The sequence below is a fragment of the Dendrobium catenatum genome, unplaced genomic scaffold, assembly GCF_001605985.2.
Source record: "Dendrobium catenatum unplaced genomic scaffold, ASM160598v2 fragScaff_scaffold_313, whole genome shotgun sequence".
NCBI lineage: Eukaryota > Viridiplantae > Streptophyta > Magnoliopsida > Asparagales > Orchidaceae > Dendrobium > Dendrobium catenatum.
Window position 1 is genome coordinate 1,840,794 of NW_021318775.1, and position 16,420 is coordinate 1,857,213.

At 34.4% G+C, this 16,420-nt stretch overlaps 2 protein-coding genes across 5 annotated transcripts in view; one reads left to right on the forward strand and one right to left on the reverse strand.

Moving 5' to 3' along the window:
- The first annotated feature begins 3,385 nt into the window (after positions 1-3,385).
- Positions 3,386-10,918, forward strand: LOC110105060 (sanguinarine reductase). The gene is made up of 9 exons (XM_020834421.2): positions 3,386-3,774; positions 5,638-5,750; positions 6,549-6,602; positions 6,858-6,942; positions 7,019-7,124; positions 8,884-8,970; positions 9,348-9,445; positions 10,114-10,223; positions 10,710-10,918. The coding sequence occupies exons 1-9, from the start codon at positions 3,486-3,488 to the stop codon at positions 10,773-10,775; spliced, it is 1,008 nt and encodes a 335-aa protein (XP_020690080.1). The 5' UTR covers positions 3,386-3,485; the 3' UTR covers positions 10,776-10,918.
- Positions 10,919-15,552: 4,634 nt separating this feature from the next.
- The window catches only part of LOC110105044 (crossover junction endonuclease MUS81), a 30,869-nt gene continuing 30,001 nt past the window's right edge, over positions 15,553-16,420 (reverse strand). For 3 of the 4 annotated variants that reach the window (XM_020834401.2, XM_020834400.2, XM_020834398.2), the window contains one exon: positions 15,553-15,993. In XM_020834401.2, the coding sequence (XP_020690060.1) occupies positions 15,986-15,993 (8 nt within the window). In that variant the 3' untranslated portion in view covers positions 15,553-15,985. The remainder of the gene's footprint in view (positions 15,994-16,420) is intronic. The other variant, XM_020834399.2, reaches the window with a different exon arrangement.

Genomic DNA, 16,420 nt, shown 5'->3' on the forward strand with positions numbered 1-16,420 from the left:
CGGTCCGATGTCCACACATAATAATTATCCTCTTTAAGGTGCCATTTTTGAAAAAAGGCCCTCATTAAAGTGGCATCATAAACTTTGTATTGAGTACATCAAACATAACTATGATGGCCACATGGACAACAAAGATTGTATTGAATATTTCAATGATCTTCTGGATTTGCAATTGAAATTCTTAAATAGATCATGTACAATTAGGATGATAGTTGAAGAGAATTCAAATATAAATCCCACAGCAGGTTGAAGTAAAGAAACGCTGAGTAGAGGATAAAAAATTATATATATTTGTTCTTATTTTACCCATACTTGCTCTCAAATATCAGCTGTCAAACAATTGAGCTTAATGAGGAAGTTGGATTGACTAGCAATCCATGCAGACCAATAAATATTTGTTACCTTGTCATAATTGAGTATCATGTAGTTCACCTTGGTATGTTGGATGGGAGCTTTGGCTACTAACTGAAAGATCTTAGGTTCGAAACTTGCATATGTGATTTATGTGTGAATTTACCTTAATTGACCCTAATATCTCACAAAAGAATCATAATTGTGTATCACGAAACAAAGGGCTCACTTGACCTGATTTGCTGTTATGACGCATAATTATTAAGAGATTTATAGATCATTAATTAAGTGGCGCGGATCGCTAATTTGTAGCTTCACAACATTCCTCTTTAGGGTAAAGATTACAACTATGTCATAAATTTTAACCCAACAATCAAGACATATGTGTATACATGCATACATACATATCTATATACACATATGCATATTGAATAAATATTACACACATTCTTGTGTTACCCAACAAGTAAAACATGATATCAGAAGAGATAATTGATTTTGCATCCACTCATTCATTTGACATCTTTCTCTTTATTCTTACTAAAATAAAAAAAATCTATCTTTTTTTATGATTAATAATATTAATACGTCATCAAAAATTATCTTGACCGGGCCAAAATCTCTAGGCACATCTGAAGAAACTTTCAAAATTATATTCAGGATCATTCAAACTTCGGCTTATGCAAACTTATAATTGAGCTAAGTGTCTCGATGAGACTAACCGCCGACACAAAAAATGGTCTCATCCGAGTCCAAATGAGCCTAAACCAAGGGCATCAAGCATAGTTGAAAGCTTCAAAATATTAATTGGATGAACAAACTATTTCCAAATTTATCATGCTTACAATCAAATCGAGCGGCTCGACGAGAAGAATCTAGCGAGCCCAAGGTTGCTTAGTTTTTACATTATTAAGGCATATAAATGTTAAAATAATGATCTATGCTCGGAGGAATCAATATGGGTCATCTGATGGAATACTCCAAATTTGTTCAAAAAATTTCCCATATTTTTGGGACCAGCAACTCCTGAAAATCTATAAATATGCTTCCTTTCACTATATGAGAGGAAAATTTGGCTGAAGATTAAAGAGAGCTATGAGGCTTGAACAATTCCAAAGTTCCACCCAAACACTGAAACTAGTGAGCACTCGCCGACCAACGTCCCCACTGGACCTCTACCAGCCAACAGTCGCTGCCAGACTTTCACCAGTCAATTGTAATCGAACCTCTGTCTAGTCGCTCCCACCACCACCAGATATCCAGTTGACAGATTGCCTTGGGACCTCCATCTAGCCTCCATCGTCGCTGCTAAGCCTCCACCCTGCCAATCAACGTCAAACTTGGTTGATTAATCGCCATCTCATGTCCTCTGCCAGATAGTCATCATCAGACTTCCTAAGGGTGTCAATATATGGCAAGACCTCAAAACTTAACCCGAACCAAAAAATATAGGTTAGCATCAACCCGTTTGAGAAACGGGTAGGGTTCGGGTTTAAAATCCTGACTCGATTGCAAATTCAAGTTGGATTTGGGTCAACCCAAAAACCTGACTTCAACCCAGAATCGACCCGTTCCTTCGACTTCAACCTATTCCTTCGATGCCTAACCCATTCCTTTGAAGCTTTGACGCCTCCTTCAGTCCTTCGACGTTGTTCCTTCTATCGGGTTGGAAATCACGAGTCACTATAGACTTCTTTTATACCTCATGTCTAGTCAGAAGTCACGAGTCTTGCCTCCTTCAAAGCTTCGATGAATCGATGCCGACTTCTGTCAATTCGCAAGTCATGATAGCAAATAGCTTTCCTCCTTTGACGTCAGCCCTTTTGTCGGGCTGGAAGTCACATTAGCACGCCTTTCAGAACAACAATGATGGGAGGATCATTGTATCAAAAGTAACGACGACGTTGGGAGGGATCGTTGGATCAGACATCAGAAGTCATAACTACTCTCGTCGTTTGTTGGATAAGAAGTAATAAGGCAGCTAGCTCGTTGTGAAGACAACCTTTTTGCTCCCGTGGTTTCATGTCAGTTCAGATCAACCCATAAATTCATGGAGTTAGGCTCGGGTTGAAATTTCTGACCTGTTTGCAAAAAATGATAGGGTTTGGGTTGTGTCAAATAGTAACAGGTTAGAACCAGGTTCCATCTGAACCCGACCCACAACCCACTTTTGACACTCCTTGGACTTCCGGTGGTCAATTTCCATCGAACCTTTGCCCCACAATCGTCAATGCTGGAACTTCACTTGTAGACCACTAATGTTGGTTCTCTATCGATTGATTGCCTAAGTTAGACCTTCTACCAACTGATCACCACCGCCCCCACCAAACCTTCTACCAATTAATCGCTGTCATTGAATCATCATGATGTCCTATGGGGACTCTACCACTATGTCCATCTACTCCTTGCACTCTTGTAATTTCACTATGCCCATAATAAGGGATGGCCCAATATTGATAATTCACACATATATAATGAAATCGAAATCATTTCAATTGGGCAAGATTTCGTGACTTTTTAGTTTCCACATTTTTTACATAAAAAATATCTATATTTTTATTTTCTTTTTATATACTTAATCTTCTTGCCAAATTAGAACTCAAAGCTCTCTCACTCTACAGTCAATAAATAATATTAACTATTATATATTATTTATTTATTTATTGTAATTAAAAATTCTACTCAATGTGATCCATGGTTCTGGATTTGGATTGTGCTCCAATTGGTGTGGGGCCAGAGGAAATTACAACCAGAAGAGTTGTACGGGACCCCATCTTACCCTTATAGCTGGTATTCTTCAACTTCCCCCCTCTATTCCTTAGAATTTCAACTCTACTACAAATCCACCATTTTTTTTTCATACTTCTAACCCTCAATAGATTAATGCAATGATCAAGCAGCTCTGAAATCAAATTTATGCAATTCTTTAAAAAATTCAAGCAAAATAGAACTTTGGACGGTGCTCAACGGTAAAGCAATCTATCATTTCTATTAAAAATTTCTTCTCATTCAAAAAAAAAATTTTTTTTTTGAACGCAAACATGAAAATTTTCTAAAATTTTCCGTATAATGTACCCTTGAAATAATTCATTGGATATCTAATTTTATCTGTTCATCTTCTTCTTCCCCATCCAATGGCTCTGAATCTCTGCCCTCATCCTCTCCAAGTTCTTTCTGTTTCCTCAGAGAGAAGCCAAATGGGAATTCTTAGAAAGAACTCACCTTTACTCATTTCATTACAAAATCTCGGAGGGCAAAGCTCTCCCCTGCTTCAAAGCTACAGTCATGGAGGAAGCGCTTTTGTCTCTCGTGCAGTCAAAGAAAAGCAGACACAAACTTATGGATCGGCCGAAACCGAGATATCCGAAACCAATCCTTCCTCTTCAAAGCTTGTTCTTGTTGTTGGAGGAACTGGCGGTGTGGGTTAGTGTCTCTTCTGCTTCTCAGATTCAGTTTTATGTATGTTATATTTTGAAAATTTGTGCAGATTTTTCTGATAAGAATATGTTACTGGCAGTTTTGCTGAACTGTTTCTTAAATAGTTATTCAGTAAAGTTTGGGTTAGATTGGGAGAAAACTCTAAGCTCTGTGGCAATTGATTTGAGGTTTTCTTTCACTCAGATTCACATCAACGAAACATAGCATTTAAATTCGATTCATATTACAAAAGACCGTTGATATCAGAAGATATATAGGGACAAGGATGCATTAGGTGGATGCCCATTGATAGATTAATTAGGGGCTGTTTGGTAGCAGGATTTAGGCCGGATTTGAGCGAAATCCAGCCAAACGGCCTAAAATGCAGAACCAAATCTCATGGCAAAAATTCCGCCTTTTCACGCTAAATCCTGGATTTCCGAAATCCTGTTTTTTGCGGGATTTACGAGATCCATTGGCTGGAGTGTTGAAAACCAAAGGAGGAAGCTCTTGTTTGATCTTCTTGCAAGATCTCTAGAGGGAGAGAGGAGGGAGAGGAGAGAAGAGCCGTGAGCCAAAATGATCTCAAAAACTTTATTTCCCTTGGTTGCTTTCCTAATACAAGCTAAAGCCTATTAATAGGCACAAAAGCAACACCTACAGCTATACAAATAGCTACAAAAAAGCAAACCTAAATCTTGGACTAATACCTAACATCGAGAGGAAGAGTCCGCTCGTTGAATCCGCTCTACAGCCAAACACTCACACAATATTTAATAAGATTTATTATGAATGTTACCAAATAATTTTCAGGATTTAGGCCCCTTAGGATTTCCGAAATCCAGATTTAGAGGATTTACGAAATCCTACTTAAATCAAATCCTGGGTGCTACGAAACAACCCCTTAGGCAATTCTTAGGGGTTGCACCTGGCCCCATTCCTCATGTACAACCAGCACTGGTGGTGAGCTCCAGTGACTGCCCAACCAGGTTACCTATGGCTGGCCAAGATCTTTATTGAACTTCTACCATCAAAAGGAGTCTAGATCTGTCTTTGATTTGTGATGAGGTCTTTTGGACTTTGTGCGGTTCTTAAGGGGAAATATGAATTTTAAAATTTCTAGAATCCATTGCCCTCTGCAAAGAATGAAACTAAGAGCCATTTGTGGTGTTGAGTAGCTCTTCGAAAGAAGAACATTCCAGGCACCATTTTCCATTGAATCATAATCTCGACCAAAAATTTCCCATAATAAGTATGACTTGGTCTCTTAGGCTTCGTTTGGGACGACTGCTTCTTAAAGTAGCTTTTTAATATGAAAATTCTGTTTTAAAAAACAGTAAGAAAATCGTCCCAAATGAAGCCTATGAATCATCTATATTTTTTGCATTGGGTTGCTCTCATCGATGCGAATGAATTCAAACTAAGAACTTTATCTGCATCTATATTTTTTGAAATGATAAAATGGAATACTACATTTTCTATGCAATACTCCTAAAACATTCTTGGTTATCTCAAATCTCTCCTTGGAATATCCATTAATTTCGACACCTAGTATTCATTATCACCCATCATAAACCGACGCTAACACTGAGGCTTCATTTAGGACGGCTTTCTTACTGCCCTTAAAGCAGTTTTTCAGTACAAAAATTGAATTTTTTGTAATTTTTGTACTGAAAAGCTGCTTTAAGAAGCAATAAAAAAGCCATTCCAAACGAAGCCTGAATGTCTATTGTGGCTCAACATTGGCCATCTCTCATCATATAGTACCCGTTGTCGATTGGTGTCGATGCTTGCTAACATCCATCATCTCTTGCTAACATCAATAATATCTCATTGGCTAACAATCCTTCTTTTTTTCTTTTTTTTCAGGGCAGCTCATAGTGGCATCATTGCTAAAGAGAAATATCAAAGCAAGATTATTGTTAAGGGATCCTGCAAAAGCAAAATCCTTATTTGGCCTCCAAGATGAGAATTCTTTGAAGGTGCATATTAAATTTATAAAAAATGATATTTTTATTTATTCACCAAAATTGAATGTGCCAGTGGCATAACTGTAATTTTCAGTAAAATAATGGGTACTTAATCATTGAATCACAATTCAGTTGTGTCTCAACAGAATTACACTGATTTTGCTTGATTTCTGTCTTCTCTCTATTTGGTTTGATTAAACATTTAGATATTTTTATCCCTTTCTTCAACATTTTAAAATTTCTTATAGAAAACTAGAATAAAAAAATATGTTTCAGGAAATACTTATATAATAATTATTATGAAAGACTAATACCTTCTTTTATATGAAAAATAAATTGCAATTGAATATTATAACCAACATTTTACTATAAATATAATATAAATTAAAAAAGCTTTTCTACTGTGATTATCATAAAAAATTGACTACCTAATAGAGTTCTACTATGATTATCATAAAAAAAAAAAAAAAAATCGACTACCTAATAGAGTTAGAGATTAATGAATGAGTACTATTTTATTCACTTATATTAAGAAAGAAATATTTGATTATATTGATAATAAAACAATCATATCAATTCTTTCAGAATATTAAGAGCAGGTATAGCAAATTATAAATTTGTTATCATCTTATATTTTATCTTTATAAAACAACAAATTTAAACAATTTTTTTTTACAACTATCAAAATAATTCTCAAGTCCGAATAAGAAAAAAACATAAAGAGGATATTTAAAAATTTAAATTCTTGCTCAAATAGAAAAAATTTCAGACTTTGCCACTGATACATTTGTATATGTTGGTAATTGCTAGATATGGAAGGGAGATACAAGGAATCCTGATGACTTAGATTCAGCCATTTTTGAGGTTTGTCCCTAAAATTCTCATTTGAAGGAGAAATTATTTTGTGCGGATGCCGAACACCGTCCGGAGACCAACCAGAATGCGCAACTTCGCCCTTTCGCTCGGTACCGTGGCTCGGTTCCGCTGACATGGCTGCATCTGATTCTTCTCAGCTGCGTCCGGTATCCGCACAGAATAATTTCTCCACCGGAAGATTATATAGCTACAGTTAAATTTATAACCTATCTATTGAACCAAACTATAGGACTTGTTTCTTAGGGAGTGACGCATGTAATTTGCTGCACGGGCACTACAGCATTTCCTTCCAGGCGATGGAATGGAGAAAATACACCTGAAAGAGTAGGTAGGCTTATATTTACTACAGGCGTTCAAAATAATAATATTTCTCTGAGTATCTGAGACTGATTTGTCTTCTGAAGATTGGGAGGGGGTGAGGAATCTCGTATCGGCATTGCCTGAAACAATTAAGAGAATTGTTCTCGTCTCATCTGTTGGTGTCACAAAATTCGATGAACTGCCATGGAGGTATGTATGATTATGATAAAAGTGCATGAGGAGTTTGATGATGATGATAATAATGAAAAAATGTTTTAAATTAAATTTTTATTTGAGGCAACTTTCTTACTGTTTTCTGATGAAGTTTTTTAGTACAAAAAATTTTAGTTCAAAAAATTTTTTTTTACTTAAAAACTGTTTTAGAAAGCAATAAAAAAGTTGTTCCAAACGAAGTCTAAATGAGAATAATTATACTTTGTATTGTGAATGATGAGGTGATGGAGATGTTTTAATTTTGTGCAATTTTAGATTTTTTTTTGTTTTGTTATGTCTTCCCAAATGTATTTTGTTATGAAAATGAGATTGAGAATTAATTATTTAGAGATATAACAATAATGTTTATTACAGAAAAGATTTTGAAATTTGAATTTGGTTGATAAGGATACATAGAAAGAAAAGCAGATAGTTAGGGTTTGGTTGCTTGAGTTGAGATGAGATGATTAGAGGACTAAGTAGGGGTATTAATAAATAACTCGGTCTGACAATCTAACCTAAAAAATCTAAGTTTGAATTGATCCGTTTAAAAAATATGTCAAGTTTGGGTCCAAAATTTTGACCCATTTAATTAGTTGGGACATCGAAGATCAACGGCTACGATCGTGTCTATTTATTTTCATGTATTTTATTTGTTATTTGTACTTTTTCATTTCTACCCTCACTTGAGGGCTTTGTTTTATGTTTGCTCTAGGGGCAATTATGTCTTTTTATTTTCTTTCATGTATTTGGCTATTTAAGCCCTCCCCTTCGTCTTGGAAAGGGATGATGAATTATTGATAATGAAATTTTATGTTCTTGTTGATCTCTTAGTGAGTTCATGTTGATCTCTTAGTGAGTTCATGTTGATCTCTTAGTGAGTTCATGAGAGGAGAAGCCTGAGGAGGGTAACTTGCAATACCCGCGTCAATCTTTGGAAGAGTCCGAGGTTCGCGGTTCTTACGATATCTTTGTGAGTTCGTTAGTTATCTCTATCTTTCTCATATATTCTTGTTCATCTCCTTTCTCCCCTCTTCATCCGCCCAAGTCTTCCCCTAGCTCCACCTCCCCAAGCCGACGACTATCACCCACCCGATCGCCGGCCTAACCCAGCGAGAGGAGGATCGCACTCTCCCAATCTCTAGAATTCAATCTAGAGCCCTAGCCACCAAAGAAGAACAAGAAAACTTTCACAAAATATCTCATAACCCTAATCCCCCCTTTTCTCCCCTACTTAATGCATACAATTCAAATCTAAAACAAAAGGACCTAATTACCCTTGCTTCCCCTCCTTTTGGCTCCAAGAAACAATTCAAACTCCAAGTGGACCCCACCCCTCTCCCTTCTTCTTGTGTCCGCCGGCCCTCCTGGCGTAGACGAACAAAGCCGGCCCAAGGGGCTGGGCCGGCTGGACCGGTCCTCCTTGGACCGGTCTAACACAAATCAATTCGGACAATACTCGTTGGCCCATTTTGACACCCCTATGATTATAATTGAGAATACAAACATTAAATTAACATTTTGATGAAAATTTTGATTTATAAAAATTAACTTTAGAAAAAGATAGTCGGTGAGAATATCGACTTAAAAATAAAAAACTTAGCTCAAATATATATATAATATCTCAAAGAATTGAGGATGAGCATTTAGTTGGACAAAGCCTAATGATAATGGTTTAAGCTTATATATCATAGAAACGTTAATTAATATAAAAAATATAAGATAATAATTTCTTTTTCTTCTTTGTATTTTTCAGTATCATGAATCTCTTTGGTGTCCTCAAGTACAAGAAAATGGGGGAGGATTTCATTCGCAACTCTTCCCTTCCCTTCACCATTATCAGGTTTGGAGCTCTGAGCTTTTCTCGTGTTATTTCATGCTATACTCTCAACATTTTTGAAAGATCTAAGAACATATATGAAAAATCAGTGTTAGATAATTAAGGCTTCGTTTGAGACGGCTTTCTTCTTGCTTCATAAAGCAGCTTTTTAGTATAAAGATTAAAATCTTTAAGCTTTAAGAAGCAGAAAGAAAGTCATCCCAAATGAAGTCTTCGTTGGGGACGGTTTTCTTCCGGCTTCTTAAAGTGGCTTCCTAGTATAAAAACTAAAATTTTTGTTGTACTAGAAAGCCGCTTTAAGAAGCAGTAAGAAAGCCGTCCCAAACGAAGCCAAAACCTTAATATGCTGAATTATAATATCTTTTTTTTTATTCTTACAGAGCTGGAAGATTGACTGATGGGCCATATACTTCATATGATCTGAATACCCTTCTTCAGGCAACAGCAGGAAAACGTCGTGCAGTTGTTATAGGAAAAGGTGATCATACTTAAATCATGCAGTTAGATTATGCTTTGAAGGATATATAATGGGATTCATTCATTCCAGTCTTTCAGTTTTAATAGATGTTATGTATCTGATTGTTTATGGTTTAGGGTTTATTTTTAAAATCCTCTGCATATCGAAGCTAAACTAAAGGACACCACACATTAGGGGTGTGAGCCGAGTCGGCTCGAACTCAGCTCGTTAACGAGTTCATGAGTTGAGCTTATCGAAACATAAGTTCAAGCTCAAGCCTATACTCGAGCTTGCATATTAGACGAGCTTGAGCTCCTGCTCAACTTGACTTAGCTCATAAGCTCATAGATCTGCTCAATTAAATAAAAAAACATTTAAAATTAATTTAAACTAAAATTATATAAAATATTTTAACCTGTTTATATTAATTCTATACTGAAAAATAACTCAAATTTTTACTTAAATTAAGAAATCGAACTCAACAATTGAGTCGAATTCAAACTTCTCAAATGAGCCCGAACCTAAATTTTTTTAACAAACCAAGCTTGAGTTTAGTAAGAAATAAATAAGTTTAGCTCCTTCGACTCATTTACACCCCTAGGTCACATTGTTCATTTCCTATATACTTTTTTTTTTCTTGATTTGAAGTGTTTATGTTTCACCTTGGCATTATTTATCACTTCTTTCAGGGGATAAGCTTGTTGGTGAGGTTAGCAGACTTGTAGTAGCTGAAGCATGCATACAGGCGTTGGATATAGAGTTTACTGAGGGGAAAATATATGAGATCAACTCAATCGAGGTGGGTATCCTTTATCATTGAAATTCCAATACATTAACTAATAACAATTTTTTATAGAAGTTGATTATGTTTGCATAGAGAAAGCTTCATTTGGGACGACTTTCAAACTTTTTTTCTTTAAACAGATTTTTAGTACAAAAAAAATTTTGTACTAAAAAACTGCTATTTAAGCAGTAAAAAAGGCATTCCAAACGAATCCGAAGTACTGCCATGAATAATCAATAGATTCTTGAATGTTTCCACTGTGACTTGGTAACCAAAGAACATAATCATATCAGTATAAACACACAGCTCAATTTGATATGTTGGTCGAGAGTTTAGACTATCAACGAAGAGAAAACCGATTGTTACATTCACAAATTCCATATCATTAAGTTAAATTCAAAAGCCAGATCATAAATGATTGTGATAAAGTTAATAATGATGATATTAATGGTTTTTTTCCAAGACAAGTATTGCTAAATGATTTCAGTTAAATGAATGCAGGGAGAAGGGCCTGGAAATGACCAGGAGAAATGGAGGGAGCTTTTCAAAGCAGCTGAAGAAAATTAGCTGCTTCAACAGCAGCTTTTGCTGGAAGTTCTCCTTTTTGTACAACTATAAACAATATTATTGCAAGATGGCACAAACTTCAGATTGAAACAGATTGATCATTTATGTAAAATCAAATTTGGCTCAACCAAAATTAAAAAAAATATATATATTTTACCTAACACAAAATTATTAATTAATTACATACCTCGACATAAATATTGTACTGTGCATTATTCATGCAGACTACAACAACAACATCAAGCCTTTATCTCAATACGTGAGGTCAGCTATATGAATTTTTTTTCTCCATTGTGTCCGATTAAGAGTCAATTTCTCATTTAGATCAAATAAAGAAAGGTCATTTCTAATATTTTCTAACCAAGACTTTTTAGGTCTACCTCTACCTTTTTTAACATAAGTTAAATCTAATACATCTACTCTCCTAACCGGGTGATCAGAAGGCTGTCATTTTATGTGATCAAATCATCTAAGAGAACTCTCTCTAATCTTATCTGTCACTGAAGCTACTCCAACCTTTTCACATACTGTAATATTCAATTTATATTATATATATATGATAATTTTCAGACAGATTTCCAGTTGAGTTAAATTGTTCGAGACAGAAAAAGTTTAAACTATACGTCCAAATCAACTTGAAGCCATGCGAGTCGATTTCAAATTGAGTCGAAATTCGAGCAAGTTTTATATTTCAAGATCTAAGATCGCTCATGCGGATCATTGGTTGAGGGAAGAAATTCCTTCTGCTGATCCCGCGTTCGAATCTCCTAATATGCCCAAAATTATATATATTTCTAGCTTCTTTAGCAATTTTAGACTGAAAGAACCATCATATTAAATCTTAAGTCAGTCCTCAGGTGACAATAGGATAGAATTTTAGTAGAGCAATGCTTTGCTGATCCATAAAAACAATATGCATATGTGGTGTTGGAGGGGGTCCTCCACCGGCTTGGGTTCAGGCGTTTTGCACCCAAATTTTAAACCGTACAGCGATGCGGTGTTGTGTACAAAAGCGTTGAAATGCTATGTAGTTTCCTTGGAGACAGAAAGAGAGCAGAGCGCTACACAATCCAAACCCTGACGTTGCGGTGCTGCCAGGGAGCTTTGCGATGCTGTCAAGCTATCAAGCAGAATGGTGACAAAGAATTGAACGTCGCGGCACTTCAAACATGACGTCACAGCACTGTGAGACGGGCTGGTAATTTTCTTTCGCTTTTTCCTTGTTGGTTTTTTTTTTTTTAATGCTTTCTCTTAGTTTGCTCTAGTGAGAACGGTGCAAGGGTAAAGAGAAGCAAGAAGAGACTGAGAAAGAAGAGAAATCTATATTAATTCTCCCAAATTTTCATAGTGAGTTTCTTGGTGTGATGGGCTATGATTTTTTTCCGGTTTCGAGTTTTTCCACATTAAATCCTAGTGTTCTTTCTTTTCAGTTGCATTTTCTCTTGCTTGTTTGTGTTCCCTCCGTGATTTTACTTCCTCAACAAAAGCTAACTCTACTACAACTTTTTTTTGGAATCAATCTATATATAGCATAATTCATTATATTATTCATTATGCTCTTTCAAAATATTTTTCTCTTTAAAGCTCTCATTTATATAGGCATCTTCATCTTTAACCAAGATCCTATTACCTTCGCTTTTAATGCAGTTAACTTAATAGAAATCCCCTAAAACTTGCATCTATTACATATTTATTTTATTTATTTCTCATTTTTCTCTTCCTCAAAACCAAGTCTATTATACAAATCATCAAAAGTTATACTTTTTGTTTTACTCAATAACCCCTTTGCAAGAGTTTTAATTTTATTCTAATCATTATAGTGCTCAATAAAAAGTGCATATATTTTTCCTAATAACCAATTGTACCTTCTCCCTCCACCAACAAGGTCTCCTATGAACATATAATTTATGTCTAAACTTTACTAAAACTTCTATAATAGTCCTAATTGAGCTAAACATTTTACCCCACATCATGTTTAACTCAATTAAAAATTTTCAATTGTCATTTCTCAAGTATTTATTTTTGAAATATTAATAATTTCTAATCTTTCAAATTCCACCACCCTATTCAAGCGCAATAATTTTATTTTATTATTCTCTTCATGCTATGATATAAATTCCTACGATTGATATGTCTTAAGAAAATTCACTTTGATCAACACGAATCTTGATGCAATATTTATAGTGAACCGACCAGTTCAAGTGACCGACCAGCCACAAAAACAAAGTATTCTCATCTTCTTCAATTGAGAGGGAGGGCGGACTCCTTTAACATATCTATATAGTGGGTCATTTTATTTAGGACATACCTCTTTTTTTCCCTTTACAAAATTTTCACTTAAAAATTCTAGAGTTTACTCTATCATTTTTGTTATGTCTTTGTGTTGGATCTCCATGAATCAAAGACGTAAAAATTCAACCTCTATTGCTGATAATTTTCTAACACGCAACAACTATCATAATGTGGTCAGACTTTCATCTGAAATCACATTATAATCTTCGCAATAAGAGTTTTATTTCCACAAAATTGTGATTTGGCAACTCCACTTTTATAAGAAAATTCATTATTTATTTTTTTCATCTTTCTTAGTATCAAACAGCACTACAGAAGTCGTAGTTTTTTGCTTTACTCTAACGTCTTTGCTAGATACCTATAGCTTTTTTTATAGTAAATATAAATCTAATTATTATTCAATTTGAATACTTTTTAAAAAAAAACATTTATTTTTCTGAATAATTACCAAATCTCCTTACTAATGTAATGTATGATATGTTTCTAGAAAGTTCTACAACAATCCTTTTAATGGAGCTATGCAGCTTATCACAAATCTGAGTTTGGCACAACTATAGAATTTTAATTTCCTCTCTTAACAAAATTTAGAAATATTAATAATTTGATGCCTTCAAAATTCCTAAACCTTATCCAAGGGCCATAATTCATTTTTTTTATTTTTTGTTTGTAATGTTAAGATAAAAATATATAACTACTACCATAATATGGTATAATTAAAATTTCTACTGAAAGTACCTTAATTTTTTTGCAGGAAGATTTTCTTTTCAAGTAAGAAAATATAGAATTCTGATTTTGTGACTTAATAACACTCATAAGTAACCAAATATTTTCATTTCTTAAAATATGTGTTCACTTTTGCAAGATCATAGACTACTATGAAATCAAGTATAATTTATATCATTGCATTTCTATCTCCTATTCAATAATCATCATGAATCCTCTCATAACTCGTCCTATTATAACATATATGCTCATTTAGGTTTTGTTTGGGACGACTTTTTTACTACTGCTGAAAATAACTTTTTAGTACATTTTTTAATTTTTATACTAAAAAGCTGCTTTAAGAAGCAGTAAGAAAACAGTCACAAACGAAGCTTTAAAATACATCCAAAAATCATCATTCATTCAACAAATATATATTGTAATAGTTCACCAATTTCTTAACAAAATTGAATTTTTGAACCATCTTCTAATTCATCTTGAGGAGCAAAAATACTAATCACAATCATAATTTTTGCATCAAAAAATATCTTAATATAAATGACCTTTTATCTTCTTGCCAATAATAGTTCGCTGATATCATTCTTATTGCTAACATTTTCAACTTATAAGTGCTTATAACATTCACAATATCCTTTGATTTCACTCCACTCAATTCAACTTTTTTGTAAACCAATAATATTTATTCTTCCTCATATGATGGTATCCAATTCTCTCATCTCCCCCAATCAAAGTTCTCAAATTCCATATGTCAAACCTAATCTTAGATTTAGAATCAATCAACTCCAACTTATCATCACAATGGGTTATCTTGAATTTGTCACTTAAGAGTAGTGACATACTAACCCATTATTATTTATTTTTCACCAAAATTAATTAAGCTGTGGTGCACAATTAAAGGTGACATCCTAGAATATCATATTCTATGATGCACAGACACGAACACGGCGACATGGATACGACACGACACGGATACGTCAGTTATTGAAAATATAGGACACGGACATGGGTTGGACAAGGTATTATAGTTTTTATATTTAAAAAATAGTGTATAAAAATTAAATAAGTATAATTTTAAAAATAATTTAAAAATAATAAATCATTTAACTAAAATTTGTGCTTAACATGATTAGTATTATGATGTCATGAGTCAAGCATCACTGTCGTTTATCAGTCACCGAGGGGAAATGAAAATACCTTCATTACCAAAAAGAAAATAAAATGAGAATATTCGATGATTGGGTATTAAGTGCGGACATTGAATTGGTGTTGTGAATAGAAAATAAGATATTTAGTCTAAATCTCATCAAATACAAGAAAATATATTTAAAAAAATTCATAAAATATTGAAGATACACGTGTCGGACACGCGTGTCCAATTTGTATTTAATATTTTTTAATCGGACACATTTTCGGCATGTCCGACATGTGTCGGAGGAGTGTCAGACGAGTGTCATGTCGGATACGATGTCGGACACTGCACGCCTCTTTGAAAAGAAGTGTCGGTGCATCATAGTAGCCTACCCTTACTAACTTTACCACAATAAGAATAGGTTGTACCACGCAACTTCTAAGGAATACCACCTAAGCATTGAAAAAAGTAATCTCAACCATCCAAAGTAAATTGGAAGGCTAGACTTGAATAACTTTGCCCCCCATTCACCATGTAATTGAAGAGGATCCGATTCCATAGACTTAGAGGGTGTTTAAATATCTTTACTTGAGTGCGTAAAGGGAGCATTTCTCAGCATAGTAACAAAGAGGGTTCTAGACAGAAAATCTCCTTTAATTGAATAAAATTACTGAAATCATGTAATTTGTTCTGTTGGTACACAGTTTGCATCATAAGGATGATCAGAATGAAAGCAAAACCCTACTCTTTGTGGTGTGCTTATGCTATTCACTAACTTAGAATTCAAAATGGTACCTGTTCTATCTTGTTATCCTTGCAAGCAATGGCGTCCTTTCGATAACCCCAAAACCAGCTTGAAGATGTTCTTGTTAGCGTTGCTGCTAAAAGTTTTACTTTGACTCTTTAAAATTTCTTCCCGAGCACACAGACCAGCAGAAGATAATGGCAAGCACCAAAGTCAGATCGAAAGCATCAAGAACCCCAAACCAGCTTGAAGATGTTCTTACTGGCACCGCTGCTGATAGTTTTGTTCTGATTCTTCAACATTTCTTCCTGGGCACGGATATCACCCTCCTTCAGAAGGACAGACATAGCAGAGTTTTTGATAAGTGTACCAGTTAATATTTAAATATAGGGAGATTTACATACATACCACTCTATACTATTCTATTTACATATTTAACACCTAAAACTGTATTACATACATATCACCCATAGTTCATTTTCATATCAAATATGAGTGGTGGAAATGAAATTTATGAGTGGTATGAAGGAAATATGAGTGGCATATTTGATATTAAAATAATATAGGGTGATATGTACATAATATTATAACTTTGGGTGTTAGACATGTAAATAGGACGATGTAAAATGGTATGTATGTAAATTTCCCAGAAAACCATTCATACTCCATGATACTACGACTATAAGATTACAAAATGCTGGTAGTGACCAGCACAAGCAAAAAAAATCCAGCTTAAAACCAAACAAGAACAAAGGC